Source organism: Anomaloglossus baeobatrachus, chromosome 6, assembly GCF_048569485.1.
Source record: "Anomaloglossus baeobatrachus isolate aAnoBae1 chromosome 6, aAnoBae1.hap1, whole genome shotgun sequence".
Lineage (NCBI taxonomy): Eukaryota > Metazoa > Chordata > Amphibia > Anura > Aromobatidae > Anomaloglossus > Anomaloglossus baeobatrachus.
In genome coordinates, this window is record NC_134358.1 from 467,683,303 (window position 1) to 467,707,572 (window position 24,270).

The window sequence follows — 24,270 nt, forward strand, 5'->3', positions numbered from 1 at the left end:
TCGGGTAACCAAGAAGCCTTTACCTTGGTTACCCGATATTTACCTTCGTTACCAGCGTCCGCCGCTCTCAGCTGTCAGTGCCGGCTCCCTGCTCCCTGCACACGTAGCTGGAGTACACATCGGATAATTAACCCCATGTGTACTCTGGCTAGGAGTGCAGGGAGCCAGCGCTAAGCGGTATGCGCTGGTAACCAAGGTAAATATCGGATTGGTTACCCGATATTTACCTTAGTTACCAAGCGCAGCCCATGAACTGAATGTTCATTTCTCTACCATAAGTTGTCTCCCAAGGTGTTTCAAAGAATTCGGCAGGGCATCCAACTTTGGTCATCAAAAGTTGAAAAGATAGATCAAGACTTGGAGAAAGCCCATTTTCAGATTTGCTTCAAATTCATAAATCATGAGTACCATTTTGATGAATGTGTTACCAAAAATGGCAATTAACACCGCAATTACACTTTTTTTGCTGTATCAAATTTCCAGACTCATTCCTTACTTCTGAAAGTTGGATGGAGGATAGCAATTTCATTTTTTCAGGGGCCAAAATAATTTTATGGGTAACCAAGCACAGAGGAACAGAACGGACATAGTGCCTATGAAATACAGATCAATTACTCTTCTTATCCTCATGTGCAGAGCCATAATAATTAAGAATAGATTCAAATGGAAAGTGATAATTTTATATAAATGTGGTGTGCAAAACTTTATGGAAATTTCAATGTGTAAATGTACTAAATGTAACAGTGAATGTGGTGTGCATTACAGTTGAAGATTAATGAGTGTGTTGATGGGACATCTGGTGAGCTTGTCCTCTTCTAGTGTACACATTAGTTTTCAGTGTGTGTCCAGCATACATCTCTATTTAAATATCCTTACTGAAACCTCATCTAAATTAAGAAGTGTTACTTCCCCATCCAGTTTAAGATCCATCTTAAGATGACACCACCCCTACACTTTGTTTTGCTAAATGATGAGTGACATCCTAATGGATTCAGTTATTCCTTTTAACACATTTTTGTGTATCAGGATCCTAATTTATTCCAATGCTTGTTCTTGAAGTAATGTGACATTGTGAATTTGTCCTATAGATGGAATCGGTAAGAAAAAAAAAAGATTCCATGATTCAGAAAATGTAAGTTGACACATAGCTGTCACGCAACAAGCAAGGCGAGCACGTTCAGACCAACAGATGTCTGAAGCACAGCAAAAAAACACCCAACAACTACACCACAAACAAGGTGAAACACCAGGAATTCAATAACAACGTTGGGCCCTGGCACTAGTAAGAGGGTAGATGGACACCTCCTACCTTAACCTGGCGCTGTACCCTGCACTTCTAGCCAGACCCTATACAGGCTCTGCACCTGTCACTGAGCAGGAATACCTGAAGCTCTAAAAAAATCCCTACTATAGTCCCAGCTAAGGAGTGGGGAGGTACGGCTCACTAGGCCCACCACTGCACTACAACACTGCAATACAACAGGGTAGGTGAGATCCAACTTCAGGACGAATCCCCAGCAGCTCTTTCCCCAAAGGGGCCAGCATACAAATGGCTTTGTATAATCAGCAAGGCTTGCTTGCTGGGAAACCTAGCTATTTAAACATAAGTGGGCAAGGCTACAGAGCAGCTACAGCTGACCTTAAGTGCAGGAGCGCTGCTAGTAGAAAAAACGGCATTAACTACTTCAGGACCAAAGAAAACATATTTAAATATAGAATCCCACACAGAGATGAGGAGTTCTAATCAAAAAGCTGTCATAGTCTACAAAAACTCAGGCTCTGTTCACACTGCAAAGCCTGACAGGCAATTTGATGTCTCCTAGTTGTTCAGCCATGCTGGGCGTCGGCTGTTTCATGTGCACTGTTCCTCAGTCCTGCAGGAGTTAATTCCTGCTGTCCTGGGGAACCTTGCTAGGAGCTCAGCTTTCTAATTACTATTCACAGCAGTCTCCTGCCTATATAAGATTCTGGATTATGCTACACAGTGCTGATAGCTCCAGCTTGTGCAGCAATTCCGGTCTTGTTGGGATCCAATTTTGGTGATCTGTGGTGTGCGTATTGTGCAGTGTGGAAGTTTCCCGCTTGTCTGTTTACTTCATCGCTTTTGTGTTATTTTCCCCTGTGCACGTATAGTCGCTCCTTTGTATTTGATTACCGTGTGTACATGTTTTGTTTATTCCCCTGTCCGTGTATAGTTGTAGGGTTTGTGACTATGGTCCCGGCTCACCCCTTGTGTGGGGGAGGGGAATTGCACCAGGGCTTGAACAGGAGTTAGGGTCACACTACCATCAGGCATAGCTCTAAGCTAAGGGACAGTGCAGGGTCCCCAGTATGAGGGTCAACTTAGGTGTCCCTGTCCAGTCATCCCATCCCTGTGACAGAAAGCCACTGCCAATTATCTCTGGCGGTGGTTTATGTTTTAGAGAACAAAAGGATCATCGGCCAGATCCTTATCTTCACCGACAATCATCTGTCACAGGCCCACATACACATTAGACTTTTGGACGACCCCTTGGAAAACAAACTACTGAGGTTGCAGAAGAGATACAATTGTTGGGGGTTTTTTTCACTCTCTTTGCTTAGGTTGAATTTATTGTAAGGGTCGGAGTCAACAGTAGCGTGAAATATTGAGCTCCACATTCGTTGGATTTTTTTTGTGCTAAAGTTGATGAAACCAGTTACTAATTCTTATGAGACAGTTGATTTTTAAACATACTCAATATTGATGTTTTATTTTTCCTCTTATTTTAGGTACAATCTTTACATTCAGCCTTTAGGTACTTTACATTTGTATTTTAAAACCATTCAGTGTCTGTAATGGAAAACCTCAGATATCTAATCCAAGGCTGAAACTCTATCCTGCTCATTCCTTAATCTTGTTGATGACAAACTTTAATTACCTCATAAGTAAAGGACAGAGTGGAGCAAAATGCTATCCTATCAGCAGAGATTAGTGACGTACAAGTTTGTGATGACCACTTAATGTCACCTCTCATTTAACTACTCTACTTTGTGGCGTACTAGATTATTTTAGAAAGATTTACCATTATTCAATCTGGCGATATTGGTTCTCAAATGTGTAACTTTTTCCAAATATATATTTTAACAACTTTTTTTATTATGTTTTCTTGAGTCTTGTTTGATCAGGACATAGGTATTGATTCATCAAGACTGTTGGTTTGTATGCCAGTCTTAAGGCCGGGGCCACACGGGGATCTACTGCGATCCTCGTATGACACTCGGCTCACGCTGGCAGCACAGCACGAGCTGAGTGTCATGCAAGTGTCACTACGACTGAGGTCCGATCATGCGATCGGACCTCAGCTGCGTGGGGCGGGCCAGCTCTGAGGAGGGGCGGGCCAGCGCTGAGGAGAGGCGGGCAGGCACTGAGGAGGGGAGGGAGGGATTTATCTCCCTCTCTCCTCCGTAGCCGGCTATTGCAATTCTCGCCCTGCACTCGCGGTACACCGGTGTACTGTGAGTGCAGTGCGATTTTTTTCTCTCGCCCCATAGACTTGAATGGGTGCAAGAGAGTCTCGCATTACAATCGCAGCATGCTTCAATTGTTTTCTTGGTCCGATTAGGGCTGAGAAAATAATCGTGAATGGGTGCTGGCACATAGGCGAATATTGGTCCGAGTGGAATGCGATAAAACATCGCATTCCACTCGCTCCGATTTTCATGCCGTGTGGCTTAGGCCTTATAAAGAGAGAATTGGAGTAAGATGTGCCAAATTACTTAAGAAGCTTGCCTCGCTTAAGGAATTTGTATCTGTTAGCTACCATGCCACCAGAAGAGATGTCCTCCAATCAGAGTTTAGAGTACAATTATGTCATAATTTACACTGAGCCCCGCCACGACCCTTCCTGGCAAACCTGGCCAACACTGGCATAAAAATGCCAAACGTCTCAAAATTTTTACAAGTTTTGAGTAAATTTTGCAACATTTCAAGCAGTTTTGTGCCAGAGAAATGAATAAACTGCTTGCTGTATCGGTGCCATAGTCTTTTTGTAAATATTTTATGGTAACCACTTAAAGTTTTGCTTGCTGGTGCAAGTAGTTGGGCATGTCACATTGGTGAGATGGGAATTCCCTTTGCTTCTTAAATAAGAATATGAACAATTAAAAAATGTGTTACTAAAGGCTGCTTTACACGTTACAATATATCGTGCAATCGCACCCGCCCTCATCAATTCTTGCCCGTGTCGCACAATGCTGTAACCCCCCGTCACACGTACTTACCTCCCGAACGACCTCGCTGTGGTCGGCGAACATCCACTTCCTGATGGGGGAGGGACGTTCGGCGTCACAGCGATGTCACACAGCGGCCGGCCAATAGAAGCGGAGGGACGGAGATGAGCGGGACGTAAACATCCCGCCCACCTCCTTCCTTCCGCATTGCCGGCGGGATGCAGGTAAGCTGCAGTTCATCGTTCCCGGGGTGTCACATGGAGCGATGTGTGCTGCCCCAGGTACGATGAACAACAGGACGTGCAATTTTTAGAAAATGAGCGACATGTGAACAATGAACGAGAAGGTGAGAATTTCTGCTCGTTCATAGCTGTCACACGCTACGATATCACTAACGATGCTGGTTGCACTTACCACGTGACCCCACCGACATCCCGTTAGATATATCGTAGCGTGTAAAGCCCGCTTAAATCTTTTTGTCTGATGTTTTACCCAATATTACAATTTGCTTTCAGAAATCATTCTGAGTGAAAAATATGCAATAACAGAGAATACTTAAAAAAAAAGAAAATGCCTTTTCAGTGTTGGCTGTAACAATTACATTGCTTTATTGCTTTGGATATACTTTTATGTTGTGCAAGAATAAGCACATCAAGTCCATTTTTATGAGTACACTTTACGGACTCTTTATCTAATGGCTTTTATAAAGATCAATCAATAGCTTGTGTTTGATTATCCACTAACTTGATATAGAGCTGGATACTGCTTACAACATACATCACTATTTTCAGCACAAGCAGATTAAATTGTGTCAGGGGATGATGACCAAGTTCTTCTTCTTTTTTTTAAATACTGTCAGGAAAGAATGATGTTTAATATAAGCATGGTTCTGTAGACTTGCCTCAGCTCAGTGGTACGACAGTCATCAATGTATAGGACTAGGCAGGGGCAGACACTGAGAGCAAAGGGTCCCTGTGCAAGAATTGACTATGGGCCCCACCTGCCTCTTGGGGTCTTCCACTTTAAGTTTTATTGAGCACATCATGTTGCACTAGGAAAAAAATAATAAAATCAGAGTTACTCATTTTCACCTGGCCTAGTGATGTCTCTGCTATTGGTTTGTCTATGATTACAAGCTGCAGAGATAATGTCACACGTGACCACTATAGCTGATCTCACAGGGCTTAGCAACTTGTGGCATCTACCTTGGTGTGACTGCTGAGCTCAGTGATTGGCTCCACAAGTCACGTGTTTCAGTCATGACATCACGGCTGCAGCCAGAAGACATAGACCAGAGCAGTAGCACATATACTAGATTTACACACAGGCACATATACTATATATAAACACAGCAATATACACATATACTATATATAAACACAGGCACATATACTATATACACACATGCAGGCACATATACTATATACACACATGCAGGCACATATACTATATATACATACACAAGCATATATACTATATACACACATGCAGGCACATATACTATATATACATACACAAGCACATACTATATACACACAGGCACATATACTATATATACACACAGCAATATACACATATACTATATATAAACACAGTCACATATACTGTATACACACATGCAGGCACATATACTATATACACAGGCACCGCATACACACATGCACTTACACAAATATATTATACTAGAAGGTGGCCCGATTCTACGCATCGAGTATTCTAGAATTTACGTATTGTGTAGTTCATGTATGATTTTTGTTATATATATATATATATATATATATATATATATATATATATATATCTATATCTATATATAGATATATATATATATATATATATATATATATATATATATATATCTATATATAGATATATATAGATGTTGTTGTGTGTAGTTACCAAGTGTTTGTGTAGGCGCTGTACATGTTCTGGGTGTTGTCTGGGTGTGATGGGGGGTGAGAGCGGTGTTGTTTGTGTGTTGCGTTGTTTGTGGAGCGCTGTGTGTCTGTAGCGTTGTGTGTGTGTTGCGCAGTTTGTGTGTGTGTGGTGTGTTTTGGGGGGAGGTATGTTTTGTGCAATGTGCGTGTTGTGCGGTATGTGCATATATTTGTGTGTGCAGCGTTGTCTGTGTGTGTGGGTGTCTGTGTAGGGCAGTTGTTTGTGGTTCCCAGTGTGTGTGTGTGGTGTGGTGTGTTGTGCAGTGCGCGCACGCGCGTATGTGTGTGTGTGTGTTGGGGGGAGGTGTGCACTTCCCATCGTGCTCCATCCCCCATGCAGCGCACTCCCCATCGTGCTCCATCCCGTATGCTGCGCACCCCCCATCGTGCTCCATCTCCCATCCTGCGCACTCCCAAACGTGCTCCATCCGCTATGCTGCGCACTCCCAAACGTGCTCCATCCGCCATGCTGCGCACTCCCAAACGTGCTCCATCCGCCATGCTGCGCACTCCCTATCGTGCTCCATCCCCCATGCTGCGCACTCCCAAACGTGCTCCATCCGCCATGCTGCGTACTCCCCATCGTGCTCCATCTCCCATGCTGCGCACTCCCAAACGTGCTCCATCCGCTATGCTGCGCACTCCCAAACGTGCTCCATCCGCCATGCTGAGCACTCCCAAACGTGCTCCATCCGCCATACTCCGCACTCCCCATCGTGCTCCATCCCCCATGCAGCGCACTCCCCATCGTGCTCCATCCCCTATGCTGCGCACCCCCCATCGTGCTCCATCTCCCATGCTGCGGACTCCGAAACGTGCTCCATCAGCCATGCTGCGCACTCCCAAACGTGGTCCATCCGCCATGCTGCGCACTCCCAAACGTGCTCCATCCGCCATACTCCGCACTCCCCATCGTGCTGCATCCCCCATGCTGCGCACTCCCAAACGTGCTCCATCCGCCATGCTGCGCACTCCCAAACGTGCTCCATCCCCTATGCTGCGCACCCCCCATCGTGCTCCATCTCCCATCCTGCGCACTCCCAAACGTGCTCCAGTCGCCATGCTGCGCACTCCCAAACGTGCTCCATTCGCCATGCTGTGCACTCCCAAACGTGCTCCATCCGCCATGCTGCGCACTCCCAAACGTGCTCCATCCGCCATGCTGCGCACTCCCCATCGTGCTCCATCCCCCATGCTGCGCACTCCCAAACGTGCTCCATCCGCCATGCTGCGCACTCCCCATCGTGCTCCATCTCCCATGCTGCGCACTCCCAAACGTGCTCCATCCGCCATGCTGCGCACTCCCAAACGTGGTCCATCCGCCATGCTGCGCACTCCCAAACGTGCTCCATCCGCCATACTCCGCACTCCCCATCGTGCTGCATCCCCCATGCTGCGCACTCCCAAACGTGCTCCATCCGCCATACTCCGCACTCCCCATCGTGCTGCATCCCCCATGCTGCGCACTCCCAAACGTGCTCCATCCGCCATGCTGCGCATTTCCAAACGTGCTCCATCCGCCATGCTGCGCACTCCCAAACGTGCTCCATCCGCCATGCTGCGCACTCCCAAACGTGCTCCATCCGCCATGCTGCGCACTCCCAAACGTGCTCCATCCGCCATGCTGCGCACTCCCAAACGTGCTCCATCCGCCATGCTGCGCACTGCCAAACGTGCTCCATCCGCCATGCTGCGCACTCCCAAAGGTGCTCCATCCGCCATGCTGCGCACTCCCAAACGTGCTCCATCCGCCATGCTGCGCACTCCCAAAGGTGCTCCATCCGCCATGCTGCGCACTCCCAAACGTGCTCCATCCGCCATGCTGCGCCAGCATCAGCCTCTCTACCTGCAGCATCAGCCTCTCTCCTCCCAGCATCAGCCTCTCTGTCCCCAGCATCAGCCTCTCTGTCCCCAGCCTCCATATCCCAGCCTTCCCCAGGGTCAGCCTCTCTCCTCTCAGCCTCCTCCAGCACGCCGTGCTCCTCTGCTGACACTCACAGATCCGATCGCATACACTCACACACACCCACACACACCCACCCGATCGCATACACTCACACCCACCCGATCGCATACACTCACACACACCCGATCGCATACACTCACACACACAGACACTGACGATATTGCACATACGCGCTGATACTCACAACATCCGGGGATATCACATGCTTCTGGCCATGTGATCCCCCGGCAGGTCCTGGAAGCTCACAACAGCACAGTATCGAGGCCGAGAAGCAAGCGATATCCCAGGATGTTGTGAGTATTTGGATGCGATGTGATGTGTGAGGTGTGTGTGAGTGTGATCTGATTTGTGTGTATGTGTGTGTGTGTGTGCTGTTATGTGTGTGTATGTTCCGCAGCTGCAGGACCTTGATGTGTGGATGCGATGTGATGTGTGTGTGAGGTGTGTGTGAGAGTGAGTGGGAGCCGGTGTACACTGGTAACTATGATACACATCGGGTAACTAAGGGACCTTAGTTACCCGATGTGTATAATGGTTACCAGCTTTCACGGCCTCCGTCAAGATCCCAGCATCGCAAGGTTATGTCTGGCGCTGCCGGGATCCTGACGGAGCCGGTGTAGAAGCAAGCGATATCCCAGCATGTTGTGATGTGTGAGGTGTGTGTGAGAGTGAGTGTGAGAGTGAGTGTGATCTGATGTGTGTGTGTACTCACCTGGGAGTCGGGGCTCCGTGTCAGTTGGGCCAGAGCGAGCGTGCATTGCGTGAGGGGGGCGGGGCCTGCAGAGAGCCGGGGCGAGAGGCCAATCCGTGTGGGGGGGCGGGGCCATGGCGAGCCCAGCGGCCAATCAGCTTTGTGTCACCGTAAGGACACAATTTCGGAGCATGACAGACAGACAGACAGATAGACAGACAGACAGACAGACAGAATAAGGCAATTATATATATAGATATACACGCAGGCACATATACTGTATACACACATGCAGGCACATATACTATATACACAGGCACTGCATACACACATGCACTTACACAAATATATTATATATACACACAGGCACATATACACATAAGCACATATACTATAAATACACACAGGCACATACACATATATACAGGAATATACACAGGCACATACAGTATACTATACATGTACAGATGCACATATACTACCAGATGCTTCCCTCATGGAATAACATGCTGGATAAGTACCTACCTGTACTTCACAACATGGAGGACACCAATAAAAGGGCGACATTGAGGTCAGTAGACACAGTCATCCAAGGCATCTTAGTGCAGCAGATGAATAGAAGATGTACATCAGCTCAAAACTGAAAGCAAGCATCTGATGTTGGGAGAAGTCTGTCCAGAAGTGGTCTTCTAAGAAGAAGTGTGTCTAGAAATCATACCTTTCATATACCAATTGCACAAATCAAGCTTCACAGCTCAGTTAGTATAAAATTAAGAAATTATTCATCTAGCTGAATAAAAACCATCATGAGGTCCAAAGAGTACAAACTAAAACAAAGATCTAACCAATGTGTTTCAGACTACAAGTCTTTAGTCAAACCTTCAACACACAAACAAGGCAAAGTGGCTCAGTGGGTAGCACTGCAGTCTTGCAGCGCTGGGGTCCTGGGTTTGAATCCCACCAAGGACAATATCTGCAAGGAGTTTCTATGTTCTCCCTGTGTTTGCATCGGTTTCCTCCCACACTCCAAAGACATACTGATAGGGAATTTAGATTGTCATCCCCAATGGGGACTGTGTTCCTGATGTATGTAAAGTGCTGCGGAATAGGTTAGCGCTATATACAAATAAAGATATATTTATTTCTTTTTTTTTAAGTGACTCAGCTATGCACAAAAATGTAAGAATTGAGGTACAGAAAATTGGCAGCAGGTGCTCTGGATCATGATTCAAAATACATATTTGACTGTAGCAGAAGATAGTTTGTCAAAGGGTTGGAAAGTGAAGCAATAATGAGTGACTGTGGGTAACAGTGACGTATGGTAGAGGTTCCTTACAAGTTTGGGGCTGCATTTCAAAGAATGAAGTTCAGAATTTAGTCAACATTAATGGTGTCCTTCATGCTGAGATTCAGGTAGATACTTATCCATCATGTAAGACCATCAGGGAGGTTTTTGATTGGCAATTTTTTTCTGCCACAAGACAATGATCCCAAATGTACAGCCAGTGTATTTAAGGACTATCTTCAGCTTTATTATCTTACTATCTTCAGCTTCAGCTGTATTTTGTATACACTATTTTTTTTTTCCCCTCTAAATATTGTATTTCTATAACTGTTACTTGTTTGTATATGATCCTCCTGAATTGTAAAGCGCTACGGAATATGTTGGCGCTATAGAAATAAAGATTATTATTATTATTATTATTATTCAGCTTAAAGAACAGTCCTGGAAGTGATTATATGGCTACCACAGAGCCCGAATCTCGAGATCATTGAGTCTGCATGTTGATACATGAAGAAACAGAAGGGTTTGTGCCAGTCTAGATCTGTGGTTAGTCCTCCAAGGTGTTTGGAACAACTTCCCTGCCAAGTTCCTTCAAAAACTTTACAAGTGTACCTAGAAGAATTGCTTCAGTGCTGTTTTGAAGGGAAAGGGCAGTCACATCAAATCTTTATTTGATTTAGATTGTTCTTCTATCCACTCATTTTTCATATTTTTAGAACAAAATAATAATAAATATGATTAAAAATTATAAATATGATACAAATCAACAATTAACATTTCTGGGTTTTTTGTTTTTTTTTTTTAATCATTATTACATTACAGCCTAAAACCTTTGAACAGAACTGTATATAATTTTTAGTCAGATTAGCAAGGTGTTATTTTTGTGAACCATGGACTTTTTTATAGTACATAAGCAGGTCATATTTTGTTTCTGTACCCATCCTTCATGTATTACATGAATTTAGTGCCTGAAATTAGTAGACCATGCATGCCAATATAAACTTATGGATATTTCTATTTAGAAGACTATTTAGGTACGTAAGTTTTAGTTCAATGATGGAATTTAATATTTTATTGTCTCCACAGAATATTATTATTCGGTACTGTTTAGTGATGTAAGCAAAAGAGATATGGATGGGACAATTAATTATTGGCACCTATATTACATTTAGAAAGACCCGTTGATAGTATACATATGTGTGAATTTTTTATCACATTTTCTACATTTATAACGAGTATATATTTTCTTCCACTAATTCTAAATCGATTTCTCCAAAGGTTGGTTTTTTTTTCCTAAACTTTATTACACTGTACAATCATTCTGTATACCTGTTATACGGTAACTTAAACATTTGTCAAATATATAGTATTTTTTTTTTTACATAGAAATTATTAATTATTATACATTATAATTATATTGACTTTTATTATTTTATAGGGAGACAAGGGAATGACTGGTGCTATGGGAATTATGGGTCCCCCTGGAAGACCAGGATCTACAGGTCAACCTGGACCGCCAGGACCAGGTAAAATGAATAATAAATCCAACATAAAAAGTATAGCCTAATCAAACAATATTATAAGCAATATTTTTTTTATTGTCTGTAACAAAAACAGATAAAAATAAGTATTTACAGTCAGGGCCAGAAATATTTGGACAGTGACACAAGTTTTGTTATTTTAGCTGTTTACAAAAACATGTTCAGAAATACAATTATATATATAATATGGGCTGAAAGTGCACACTCCCAGCTGCAATATGAGAGATTTCACATCCAAATCAGAGAAAGGGTTTAGGAATCATAGCTCTGTAATGCATAGCCTCCTCTTTTTCAAGGGACCAAAAGTAATTGGACAAGGGACTCTAAGAGATGCAATTAACTCTGAAGGCGTCTCCCTCGTTAACCTGTAATCAATGAAGTAGTTAAAAGGTCTGGGGTTGATTACAGGTGTGTGGTTTTGCATTTGGAAGTTGTTGCTGTGACCAGACAACATGCGGTCTAAGGAACTCTCAATTGAGGTGAAGCAGAACATCCTGAGGCTGAAAAAAAAGAAAAAATCCATCAGAGAGATAGCAGACATGCTTGGAGTAGCAAAATCAACAGTCGGGTACATTCTGAGAAAAAAGGAATTGACTGGTGAGCTTGGGAACTCAAAAAGGCCTGGGCGTCCACGGATGACAACAGTGGTGGATGATCGCCGCATACTTTCTTTGGTGAAGAAGAACCCGTTCACAACATCAACTAAAGTCCAGAACACTCTCAGTGAAGTAGGTGTATCTGTCTCTAAGTCAACAGTAAAGAGAAGACTCCATGAAAGTAAATACAAAGGGTTCACATCTAGATGCAAACCATTCATCAATTCCAAAAATAGACAGGCCAGAGTTAAATTTGCTGAAAAACACCTCATGAAGCCAGCTCAGTTCTGGAAAAGTATTCTATGGACAGATGAGACAAAGATCAACCTGTACCAGAATGATGGGAAGAAAAAAGTTTGGAGAAGAAAGGGAACGGCACATGATCCAAGGCACACCACATCCTCTGTAAAACATGGTGGAGGCAACGTGATGGCATGGGCATGCATGGCTTTCAATGGCACTGGGTCACTTGTGTTTATTGATGACATAACAGCAGACAAGAGTAGCCGGATGAATTCTGAAGTGTACCGGGATATACTTTCAGCCCAGATTCAGCCAAATGCCGCAAAGTTGATCGGACGGCGCTTCATAGAACAGATGGACAATGACCCCAAGCATACAGCCAAAGCTACTCAGGAGTTCATGAGTGCAAAAAAGTGGAACATTCTGCAATGGCCAAGTCAATCACCAGATCTTAACCCAATTGAGCATGCATTTCACTTGCTGAAATCCAGACTTAAGACGGAAAGACCCACAAACAAGCAAGACCTGAAGGCTGCGGCTGTAAAGGCCTGGCAAAGCATTAAGAAGGAGGAAACCCAGCGTTTGGTGATGTCCATGGGTTCCAGACTTAAGGCAGTGATTGCCTCCAAAGGATTCGCAACAAAATATTGAAAATAAAAATATTTTGTTTGGGTTTGGTTTATTTGTCCAATTACTTTTGACCTCCTAAAATGTGGAGTGTTTGTAAAGAAATGTGTACAATTCCTACAATTTCTATCAGATATTTTTGTTCAAACCTTCAAATGAAACGTTACAATCTGCACTTGAATTCTGTTGTAGAGATTTCATTTCAAATCCAATGTGGTGGCATGCAGGGCCCAACTCGCGAAAATTGTGTCACTGTCCAAATATTTCTGGACCTAACTGTATGCCTATATTGTAAATATAAATAAAAGAAGGAAAAATTTGCCATCAGGAAATATACCATAAATAAATATTATTCTGCTCATATCACTGATAATACAATGCACAAACTACACTAACCTCATTTGCTGTCTATCATTATACAATGCTTTTCTTATCTCTTTGAGTTTTAAGACAGAAGATACAGTAAATATTTTGCTACTTTTTGTAACTTTTCTTCTTCTTAGGACAACTAGTCGTAGGACCAAAAGGAGAGCGAGGTCTTCCTGGACCTCCAGGGAGATGTCATTGCAAACATCCTCAGTCTGTGATTGATGAATCCCTCAATGGTTATAACTACGCCAAGGTAATACTGTAATCATTTATGTAACGAGGCTCAGTCAAGAATGTTGTATATGTACATATACAGTGCCTTGAATAAGTATTCATACCTTGTGAACTTTTCCAAATTTTTTCACCTTACACCCACAAACTTAAATGTATTTATTGGGATTTTATGATATACCAACACTAAGTAGCAATTATTTGTGAAGTGTAAAGGAAATTATACATGGGTTTTTCTAAATATTTAAAAAATATAAATCTAAAACTTGTAACCTGTATTTGCATACAGCCCTCCTGAGTAAATACATTGTAGGACCACCTTACGCTGCAATTACTGCTGCAAGTTTTTTCGGGTTTGTCTCTAACAGCTTTGCATATTTAGCTGTAGAGGCGGACATTTTTGCCCATTCTTGTTTGCAAACTAGCTCTAGCTCAGTAATATTGGATGGAGAATAGCTATGAACAGCAATTTTCAAGTCTTGCCACAGATTCTAAATGGAGTTTAGGTCTGAACAGTGACAGGGCCATTCACACACATAAATATGCTTTATTCTAAACCATTCCATTGTAGCTCTGACAGTATGTTTAAGGGACTCTGTTACCAGGTTTTTGCCACCTAATCTGAGAGCAGCAGAACATAAAGGCAGAGATCCTGATTCCAGCGATGTGTCACTTACTGGGCTGCTTTGTGTAGTTTTGATAAAATCACTGTTTAATCAGCAGTAGATTATCATTAGAGGACTATTTGGTGTGCTGCCAGGTAGTCCAGCATATTAATGAGTTCTGTATAACTGCTAGATCTACAGCAGAGAAAACATTAATTTTATCAAAATAACAGCAAACAGCTCAGTAAGTGACACATCGCTGGAATCAGGGTATCTGTGTCTACATTATGCTGGTCTCAGATGGGGTAACAAAAACCTGGTGACAGAGTCCCTTTAAGTGTTGTTGTCTTGCTGGACGATTAACCTGTGCCCCAATCTCAAGTCTTTTGCACCCTAACAAGTTTTCCTCCAGGATTGCACTATATTAAGCACCATCCATCCTCCCATCAACTCTAACCAGCTTCCCTGTCTTTGCTGAAGAAAAGCCTCCCCACCGAATGATGCAGCCATCACCATTTAGCCCAAAAAGTTCAACTTTGGTCTCATCTGACCAGAGCACCTTCTTCCACATGCTAGCTTTGTCCACTACATGGCTTTTTGCAAATTGAAAACTGATTTCTTATGGCTTGCTTTTAAAAATAACTTTTTTCCTGCCAATTTTTCATAAAAGCCAAATTTGTGAAGTATACGACTAAAGGGGGCTTTACACGCAGCGATATCGCTAGCGATATCGCTGGTGTAAGCACCCGCCCCCGTTGTTTGTGCGTCACGGGCAAAATCGCTGCCCGTGGCACAAAATCGTTAGGAGCCGTCACATGGACTTACCTGCCTAGCGACATCGCTGTTGCCGGCGAACCGCCTCCTTTCTAAGGGGGCGGTTCGTGCGGCGTCACAGCGGCATCACTAAGCGGCCGCCCAATAGAAGCGGAGGGGCGGAGATGAGCGACCGTAACATCCCACCCACCTCCTTCCTTCCTCATTGCCGGTGGCCGCAGGTAAGCTGCAGTTCGTCGATCCCGAGGTGTCACACGTAGCGATGTGTGCTGCCTCGGGAACGACGAACCACCTGCATCCTCAACAATCAACGATTTTATGAAAATGAACAACGTGTCAACAATCAACGGTCAGGTGAGTATTTTTGATCGTTAACGGCCATTCGTTGGTGTCACACGCAACGATGTCGCTAACGATGCCAGATGTGCGTCACGGAATCTGTGACCCCAGTGATATATCGTTAGATACGTCGTTGCGTGTAACGGGGTCTTAAGGCCAGGATCACACTGATTTATAGCATCCAATGATTGTCTCATGCAAGAGAATATGCTATATGCTGATGACATTTGGCTTGAACTCTGCTGTGAGCGTGAGCTGATTGTCATTCACTGTGATCCGATTTTCAGCTTGCGAGAATAGAGCACAGGTGAGGAGAAGATGGAGAGCTTATTTTCTCCATCTTCTCCATTGTTTGTCTCGGCATATATCTGATCCATTGACTTGAATGGGTGTGCGCCGTCCAAGATATGCTGCCAAATGCAGTCTACTGTGATTGTATCTCATGCCTAATCAGCATGACTAAAAAAAATTGCAAATCTGCACTGCCCACAGTATATCATTGGGCCGAGTGTTATCTAATAAAATATTATACACTCATCTCAGCGAGCTTTAATAGTTAACCTGGTGACAGACTATATTTTACTTTGTGTTTGTATATCACATAAAGTCCCGATAAAATACATTTTAGGGTACGCTCACACGAGTGTTGAAATCGGATGAGTGCAATGCGAGAAATTATCGCATTGCACTCTGACCAATACTAGTCAATGAGGGAGAGCAGTTGGTCAGCTTTTCTCGCATCCAGGTTCTGGATGCGAGAAAAGTAGCAACATGCTGCGATTTTCTGCGAGAGCTGTATCCCTCGCACCCATTCAAGTGAATGGATGCGAGAGATACATCGGACTGCACTCGTATGTTATCCCAGTGCAGTGCGATATACACACAGGCTGACAATGGAGGAGCTGGGGGTATTAACCCCTCCCTCTCCTACGCAGCGCCCGCCCTCAACTTCGCAGCTGTGACCCGATTGCAGGATCGGATCACAGTCGCATGACACTCGGCTCAGGCTCACAGCAGGGTCATTAGCATATCGCATTGGATGCCATACGCTCATGTGAGTCCAGCCTAAGTTTGTGGATCTAACGTTAAAAAAAAAATGTGCAAAAGATCACAAGGTATGAATACTTTTTCAAGGCGCTGTACATGCCTTACTTTAATGATAATAGGTAGCACTTGGAGTAAAGAACAAAACCACAAGAACTGTAGAGTAATATGGCTGTTTACCAAGAATATTCACATATTTATATACATTACGTTTGCCAGGAATTTTTGGTATGTAGTAGGTATTAGATATTTAGGCTATGTGCGCACGTTGCGTACAAGCCCTGCAGAAATTTCTGCAGCGATCTGAAGAGCACATGTGCGCTTTAGATCGCTGCAGAAATGTCCGTAGTGAGCGCCGATTCCATGCGCTCTGCCTGCAGCTCCTGCCATAGACCGTGCAGGAGCTGCCGGCAAAGCGCAGGAAAGAAGTGACATGTCACTTCTTTTTGCGCAGCGCTTCGGCAGTAGCCGAAGCGCTGCGCTCTTAAACGCCACGTGCGCACGGCCCCTACACAGTCTCCATAGACTGTGCAGGGGACGCAGGACGCATGCAGTTACGCTGCGCTACAAAGCGCAGCGTAACTGCATGTTTTTACGCGACGTGCGCACATAGCCTTACGGTACAATTAGATTACCAGCTCCATTGTCATAAAGCACAGCTTCTATTAAAAAAAATACACTACTCCCTTTACCAGTGTGGCCTGTTTTTTTCTTCCCTTATTTCCATTTTTCCTTTTCCCTCCAAAATAGATAATTTCAGTAACAAAATAATGTGAATTTTGCACTTATATTTTTTTGTATAACAGATTTTTCTAGTCAATAGTCAGGAGGAGCTAGACCGGTTTGATATTGAGAATGCATTAGTGTTCCGTAAGGACCGAAGATCCCTTTATTACAGAGATACAAATGGATGGTTCCCTATACAGGTAAGAGACTTGTATTTTGGAAAAATGGTAACTTCTTTCCTATTGTAGTTCTAACATCCCTTAACTTTTGCACTGCTGACATAGCTGTTTACAGCAACTATTAGTATAATTTCTTAACAACGAATGTCTGATAATATTATACAGTGGAACCTTGGTTAACGAGAACAATCCGTTTTGGGAGTGCGCTTGTTAACCAAGTTACTCGTTCAGCAAATCAAGATTTCCCAAAGGAAATCATTGCAATGCATACAATTCGTTCCATTGCAATGCAGACAAATGTCCACTCCTGGTGCCTTATTGTGCCATTCCACACACGTACAAACACGTACAAACATGCACAAACACGCACAAATACACACAAACACATATGCATGCACACACACATATTATGCTCACCTTACCTTCCGTTCCATCGCCGGCCTCCTGGATCTTGCAGTTCGCCAGTACAGGATGTGTATCGGGTAACCATTGTGACGAGGGAGGAACTTCCGCTGCCAGAGCGCTGACGTCAAAGGCATGAGCCACTTGTCTCTGATTGGTCAGCGAGTTGGCTTTGAGTAGTGGCTGACAGCGGAAGTTCCTCCATCATCGCGATGGTTACCGATACACATCCTGTAGTGGCGAACTACAAGAACCATGAGGCCGGCGATGGAACGGAAGGAAAGGTGATCATAATATGTGCGTGCTTGTGTGTGCTTGTGTGTGTTTGTGTGTGTTTGTGCGGACTGCAAGAGCGGGTTAGAGCGCGGTGGATGTACGGAACCGGAAGTGTGTGCGGTGAGTATTATGCTCGTACGGCAAAGCTTGCTCATAAACTGAGTTACAAATTTACAGCAAGCTTTGCTCGTTAAGCAAAATACTCGCTAACTGGGTTACTCATTAAGCGAGGTTCCACTGTACAAGCAAACAGCAGAACGTTGTTTCAAGTTCACCAATGTCACATTAAAAAAACAAAATTAAATTAAATTCAATAAAGTATAAAAAAAAAGTATGTAAAAAAAATCACTTCCCCCAAAAAATGGTTCAGTGTAAACAAATATACATATTTGGTACCATCACGATTTTAACAAACCACAGAATAAAGAAATTTTTTTCATTCATAGCTCATGACACATTTTGTAAAAAAAAGTATTCAATATATGTGCCCTTACCCCAAAAGTGTACCATTACATTTTTCAGAAATACATATAATTTTATGTCTATGATAAGAAGTGAAAATATAGAAAAAATATATAGGTATATATCTATACTGTCATATGAAAAAGTTTGGGCACCCCTATTAATGTTAACCTTTTTTCTTTATAACAATTTGGGTTTTTGCAACAGCTATTTCAGTTTCATATATCTAATAACTGATGGACTGAGTAATATTTCTGGATTGAAATGAGGTTTATTGTACTAACAGAAAATGTGCAATCCGCATTCAAACAAAATTTGACCGGTGCAAAAGTATGGGCACCCTTATCAATGTCTTGATTTGAACACTCCTAACTACTTTTTACTGACTTACTAAAGCACTAAATTGGTTTTATAACCTCATTGAGCTTTGAACTTCATAGGCAGGTGTATCCAATCATAAGAAACGGTTTTTAAGGTGGCCACTTGCAAGTTGTTCTCCTATTTGAATCTCCTATGGAGAGTGGCATCATGGGCTCTTCAAAACAACTCTCAAATGATCTGAAAACAAAGATTATTCAACATAGTTGTTCAGGGGAAGGATACAAAAAGTTGTCTCAGAGATTTAAACTGTCAGTTTCCACTGTGAGGAACATAGTAAGGAAATGGAAGAACACAGGTACAGTTCTTGTTAAGCCCAGAAGTGGCAGGCCAAAAAAAATATCAGAAAGGCAGAGAAGAAGAATGGTGAGAACAGTCAAGGACAATCCACAGACCACCTCTAAAGACCTGCAGCTTCATCTTGCTGCAGATGGTGTCAATGTGCATCGGTCAACAATACAGCGCACGTTGCACAAGGAGAAGCTGTGTGGGAGAGTGATGCGAAAGAAGCCGTTTCTGCAAGCACACCACAAACAGAGTCGCCTGAGGTATGCAAAAGCACATTTGGACAAGCCAGTTATATTTTGGAAGAAGGTCCTGTGGACTGATGAAACAAAGATTGAGTTGTTTGGTCATACAAAAAGGCGTTATGCATGGAGGCAAAAAAACATGGCATTCCAAGAAAAGCACTTGCTTCCCACAGTAAAATTTGGTGGAGGTTCCATCATGCTTTGGGGTTGTGTGGCCAATGCCGACACCGGGAATCTTGTTAAAGTTGAGGGTTGCATGGATTCAACTCAGTATCAGCAGATTCTTGACAATAATGTGCAAGAATCAGTGACGAAGCTGAAGTTACGCAGGGGATGGATATTTCAGCAAGACAATGATCCAAAACACCGCTCCAAATCTACTCAGGCATTCATGCAGAGGAACAATTACAATGTTCTGGAATGGCCATCCCAGTCCCCAGACCTGAATATCATTGAACATCTGTGGGATGATTTGAAGCGTGCTGTCCATGCTAGGCGACCATCAGATTTAACTGAACTGGAATTGTTTTGTAAACAGAAATGGTCAAATATACCTTCATCCAGGATCCAGGAACTCATTAAAAGCTACAGGAAGCGACTAGAGGCTGTTATTTTTGCAAAAGGAGGATCTACAAAATATTAATGTCACTTTTATTTTGAGGTGCCCATACTTTTGCACCGGTCAAATTCTGTTTACATGCGGATTGCACATTTTCTGTTAGTACAATAAACCTCATTTCAATCCAGAAATATTACTCAGTCCATCAGTTATTAGATATATGAAACTGAAATAGCTGTTGCAAAAACCCAAATTGTTATAAAGAAAAAAGGTTAACATTAATAGGGGTGCCCAAACTTTTTCATATGACTGTATATATTTTACTCATTTTTTTCCCACAGTTTTTCTTCATTATCTTGGCCCCCCCCCAAAAAAAAATGAAACAAAAGCTGATCAATAACTTATATGTACCCACAAAAGGTGATAATGAAAGTTGAAACGTGATTACTAGAATCGCAGGCAATGAATCTGGTAGGCATAGCAGCTGAAGGCTCTTGTTAAAGATGCCTCAAAAGTGAGAGGAAGTTATTGATGAAACTGGATGATAGAGATGGAGGGTGACACTAGATTACTCAGCAAAAGATGAATTCTAAAAAAAAGTCAACTACAGTGATTGTTATAGGGTTTTTATGTTTTTTTTTAATGTTTATTATACATTAATTTGTGTTATATTTTTGTTACAGTAAGGTATAGAGCTGTATAGCAGTAAAAGTTTAATTGATTATAATATAATTTAAATTTTTGGTCATTGTCCTGCATTTGCAATTTATTTTCAGCCAACATCTACCCTGTCTGATGCCAGTGTCACGTGTGGGGATGGTATCATTCAGCCAGGAGAGGAATGTGATGATGGCAATAGAATTGTTACTGACAGCTGTATAGGTAAGTGCATTGCATAGACAAAGACAGAATATGGATTTTTGTTCTTTTTTTATTGCAATTATACTGTCATGTGTCTGCATTTGAACTCTGGAGTCTGTGGTCGGCTTCTCTGTCCACGGGACCACAGCAGCTACCTCATTTCTTCGGGTGTTTAGTTTCTGTTAACCTTTCTCTACTACTATAAGGGTAACAGGTATATTAATTTACTCATTTGTCTGCCCAATCACCTTTTGAGTGTAGCTTTAAATACCTTCCTCCTTCTGGTATTTCCAGCTGGTGATATATTCCCATATTGCAGGTATTTTCTGCCAGTCTGTGGAAGACTAGCTAGGATAAGTCTCTGCTGTTTATGTTCTCCACTCTGCACCTATCGTATGTTTGTTGCCAGTAAGTAGGCAGCATATTCTTTAGCAATCTACACCCTCTTTGGTATTTTGTTGTTTGTCTTACTCAATCTGGGATCACCTTCTACGTCAGCACACCTTCCGTTATGTAGGTAATCTGCACTCTGCTCTGCCCTTTGGTTCATTAGGAGAAACGTGAAGTGCTCGATGGCCGATCAGGCAGCATAGGCCCGAGTTACATAATTTAGTCTGTGGTCAGAGCTATTCCAACTCCCACAGTAACCACTAGGGACTGCAGGGTTGGGATCTCAAGTTTGTACAGCAACTGGCAGGGTCAGTTGCAGCTTTTTAGTGTGTGACCTTTACCCCTTGTGTGTTGCTGTGCAAATTTAACATATATCTTGGATATCAAGCAGCTGTAAAAATGTACTCAATCAAGAAAGGCAGTAAAGAGACAAATTTATAAAAATATTGCCAAGTAAATGCAATGTTTTATGGATGTAGCCCAAATGATGATCAGCTGATAACACTGGAGAGCTGCTGGCAAACTGTATATTTCACTGCAGGGGCCATTATGGCAAGAGTAAGTCCTAAGTGGGGAATATGACTTTTTAAATGATTTTTCACTTTTTCTGTTAATTTAACACAGATTTTGCATTTCATGTATGCTGTTCTGCTGTCCATTTCCTCGTCAGTCTCCCCAACATTTTTCTACTTTTCTTCTAATGCTGTTGTCGCATGATCCCTTCCAGCAGCCAATCAACGGACACATGGAGACATATTGTTCACGCAATGTGGCCACTGATTGGCTGCAGTGATCCTCTGCTGACACTGCCGGAAGAAAAGGAGAGGATACTGGTGAGAAACCAAACCATCAGAGGCGAGGTGGAGCATCCATAGGTGTGTATATGCTATATATGTTTTTTCTGCACACATAGGCCACATGAAAACCCAGCCTGAAAAATATAAAAAATATTCTCTTCAACATCGAAATTGCAAGACCAAAAAGGAAAAGTCATGGAATTATGTAAGTCACAAGATGGAAAGACATGTAAATGATATGCAGATGATGAAAAAATGAAAACAAAATTTTCAAACATCTCGATTTATTCCATATTGAGTATTTGGGCAGAATGCTATCATTAAGGTTATCAATGTTTTTTGGATGAATATTCTGTCATGCGGAATGCACTAGGGCACACAAATCTTCAAGATCTGCTTCTGGCAGTTCCATTTGCAATTGCCAAACAATAGCGGCCCAGATGTACTTGATGGTAGACTAGTCCAAAGACACTGCAGGGCATGGTAGCACATTTAGACCATGCATGCTGTTCACAGTAGTGCAAGCAACATGCAGCCTGGTGTTTTGTTGAAAGACAACTCCTGAGACACTTTAGAGAAATGGCAGTAGCACTTTCCCCTCGATTGATCCATTCTGTACTGCCAGTGAAATTGGATGTCACATACTAATCCTAAGACACCAAACAATGTCTACCAACAGAGGTAGTTTGTACAATACTGAGTTACGAACCAGACATCCAGTTACATGTGCTGCATTGATATCATGTCACCAGTATCAAAGACTATCATAGTGCGAAGCAGAATGGCAATGGAGGCTGGTATGGAGGTCCATCTTCAGTGATGAGTCTTGTTTTTTGTGTTGGAGTTAAGATAGCTGGAAATTAGTCTGTAGATCTTATGGGTAAAATTCTACCTGTTCTACTCCTAGGATTATGGTTTGAGGTAGCATAATGTACTGTACCAGACACCTCTAGTCTTCATTCCATGTACACTAACATCACTGAGTCACATTGATTTGTTCTTAAACTAGTGTACAGCAACTTCTCAAGTATCCCAGGAGATTTTCTTCAACACAATAACACCAGGCCATGTGTTGCCCATGCTGCTGTGATCAGCATTCACGGCCTAAACATGCCACCATGGCCTGCAGTGTTTCTGGATTTGTCTTGCATCGAGTACATCTAGGACATCGTTTGTTCGCAACTTTAAAGGGAGCTGCCAGCAGCAGATCTTGATGATTTGTGTGCCCAACTGCATTCAGCATGGCAGAACATTTATCAGATAACCATTAATCACCTCACTGATAGCATGCCAAAGTGTGTGTTCGTATATCTGCTTTTGACGCTCATACTCAATATTATATATATATATATATATGTATATATATATATATATATATATATATATATATATATATATATACATAATACTATATATATTGAGATGTTTGGAAAGCTGTTTACATTTTTTTTATATTATGCGCATATCACTAACATGTTTCCCGACCTTGTGATTTCCAAAATTCAACAACTTTTCCTTTTGATGTTGCAATTTAGTTATAAGGCATTTATACTAGATGGGTTAAATCAGTGCCTCTCAAAGAGTAAAACCCTTAAGTTCTGGGTGAGGTTCTGCACAGGAGGCAGTTTTGACAAAAATAACCATAAGGTCTATCTTTGGCATTGCTGATATCTGGTTTGTGCTCATTTTATAATGTTTTCATATTTTCAGGAGATAAAAGTTAAGCAAAATTTTTAGTTTTCTCATAGACTTGAACCAGAGGTGTTAAAGCAAAGGCATTATAATGCTTTAGCCATTCGGACGTTTCAGCAGGAAGTCAGCGCAATGCTCACATCCTGCTAAAATGTCCCAAGGCGGGGAGACAGATGCTGGGCGCTGATTGGTTGTGGGGCCCGCATGTCATAACAATGTCATATGCGCCCCGGGAACGCAGCTTCAGATATCGTTGGAACCTCCCCGGCACCAGAGGTAATTATAGGCTTATTTATGTTTGCAGGGGCGAACAAGGGGAATGAGAAGGGGTTGTCCAAGTAGTGGACAACCCCTTTAAGGTTTGGAGTAAATTCTTGCCTTCTGTGCTCTACTTTACAGAAAGTCCACCAAATGGGACTCAGCCATGTTTAGACAGGAAGTTTAGTTAGTATTAATAGAGAGATACAGCATGAGTGAAGTGATTATTGCCAAAATAAAGCTCTTAAAACAACATTGCAATTATATCAACCTTAGCCAGCCCATGAATAGCCAGCTGTATGATATCAATGTCACCAAGGA

At 42.6% G+C, this 24,270-nt stretch overlaps 1 protein-coding gene across 2 annotated transcripts in view; it reads left to right on the plus strand.

The window, feature by feature from the left end:
• The window catches only part of COLQ (collagen like tail subunit of asymmetric acetylcholinesterase), a 153,677-nt gene that overhangs the window by 123,018 nt on the left and 6,389 nt on the right, over positions 1 to 24,270 (plus strand). For both annotated transcript variants that reach the window (XM_075316675.1, XM_075316677.1), the window contains 4 exons: positions 11,509 to 11,596; positions 13,581 to 13,699; positions 17,246 to 17,365; positions 20,728 to 20,833. In XM_075316675.1, the coding sequence (XP_075172790.1) occupies positions 11,509 to 11,596; positions 13,581 to 13,699; positions 17,246 to 17,365; positions 20,728 to 20,833 (433 nt within the window). The remainder of the gene's footprint in view (positions 1 to 11,508; positions 11,597 to 13,580; positions 13,700 to 17,245; positions 17,366 to 20,727; positions 20,834 to 24,270) is intronic.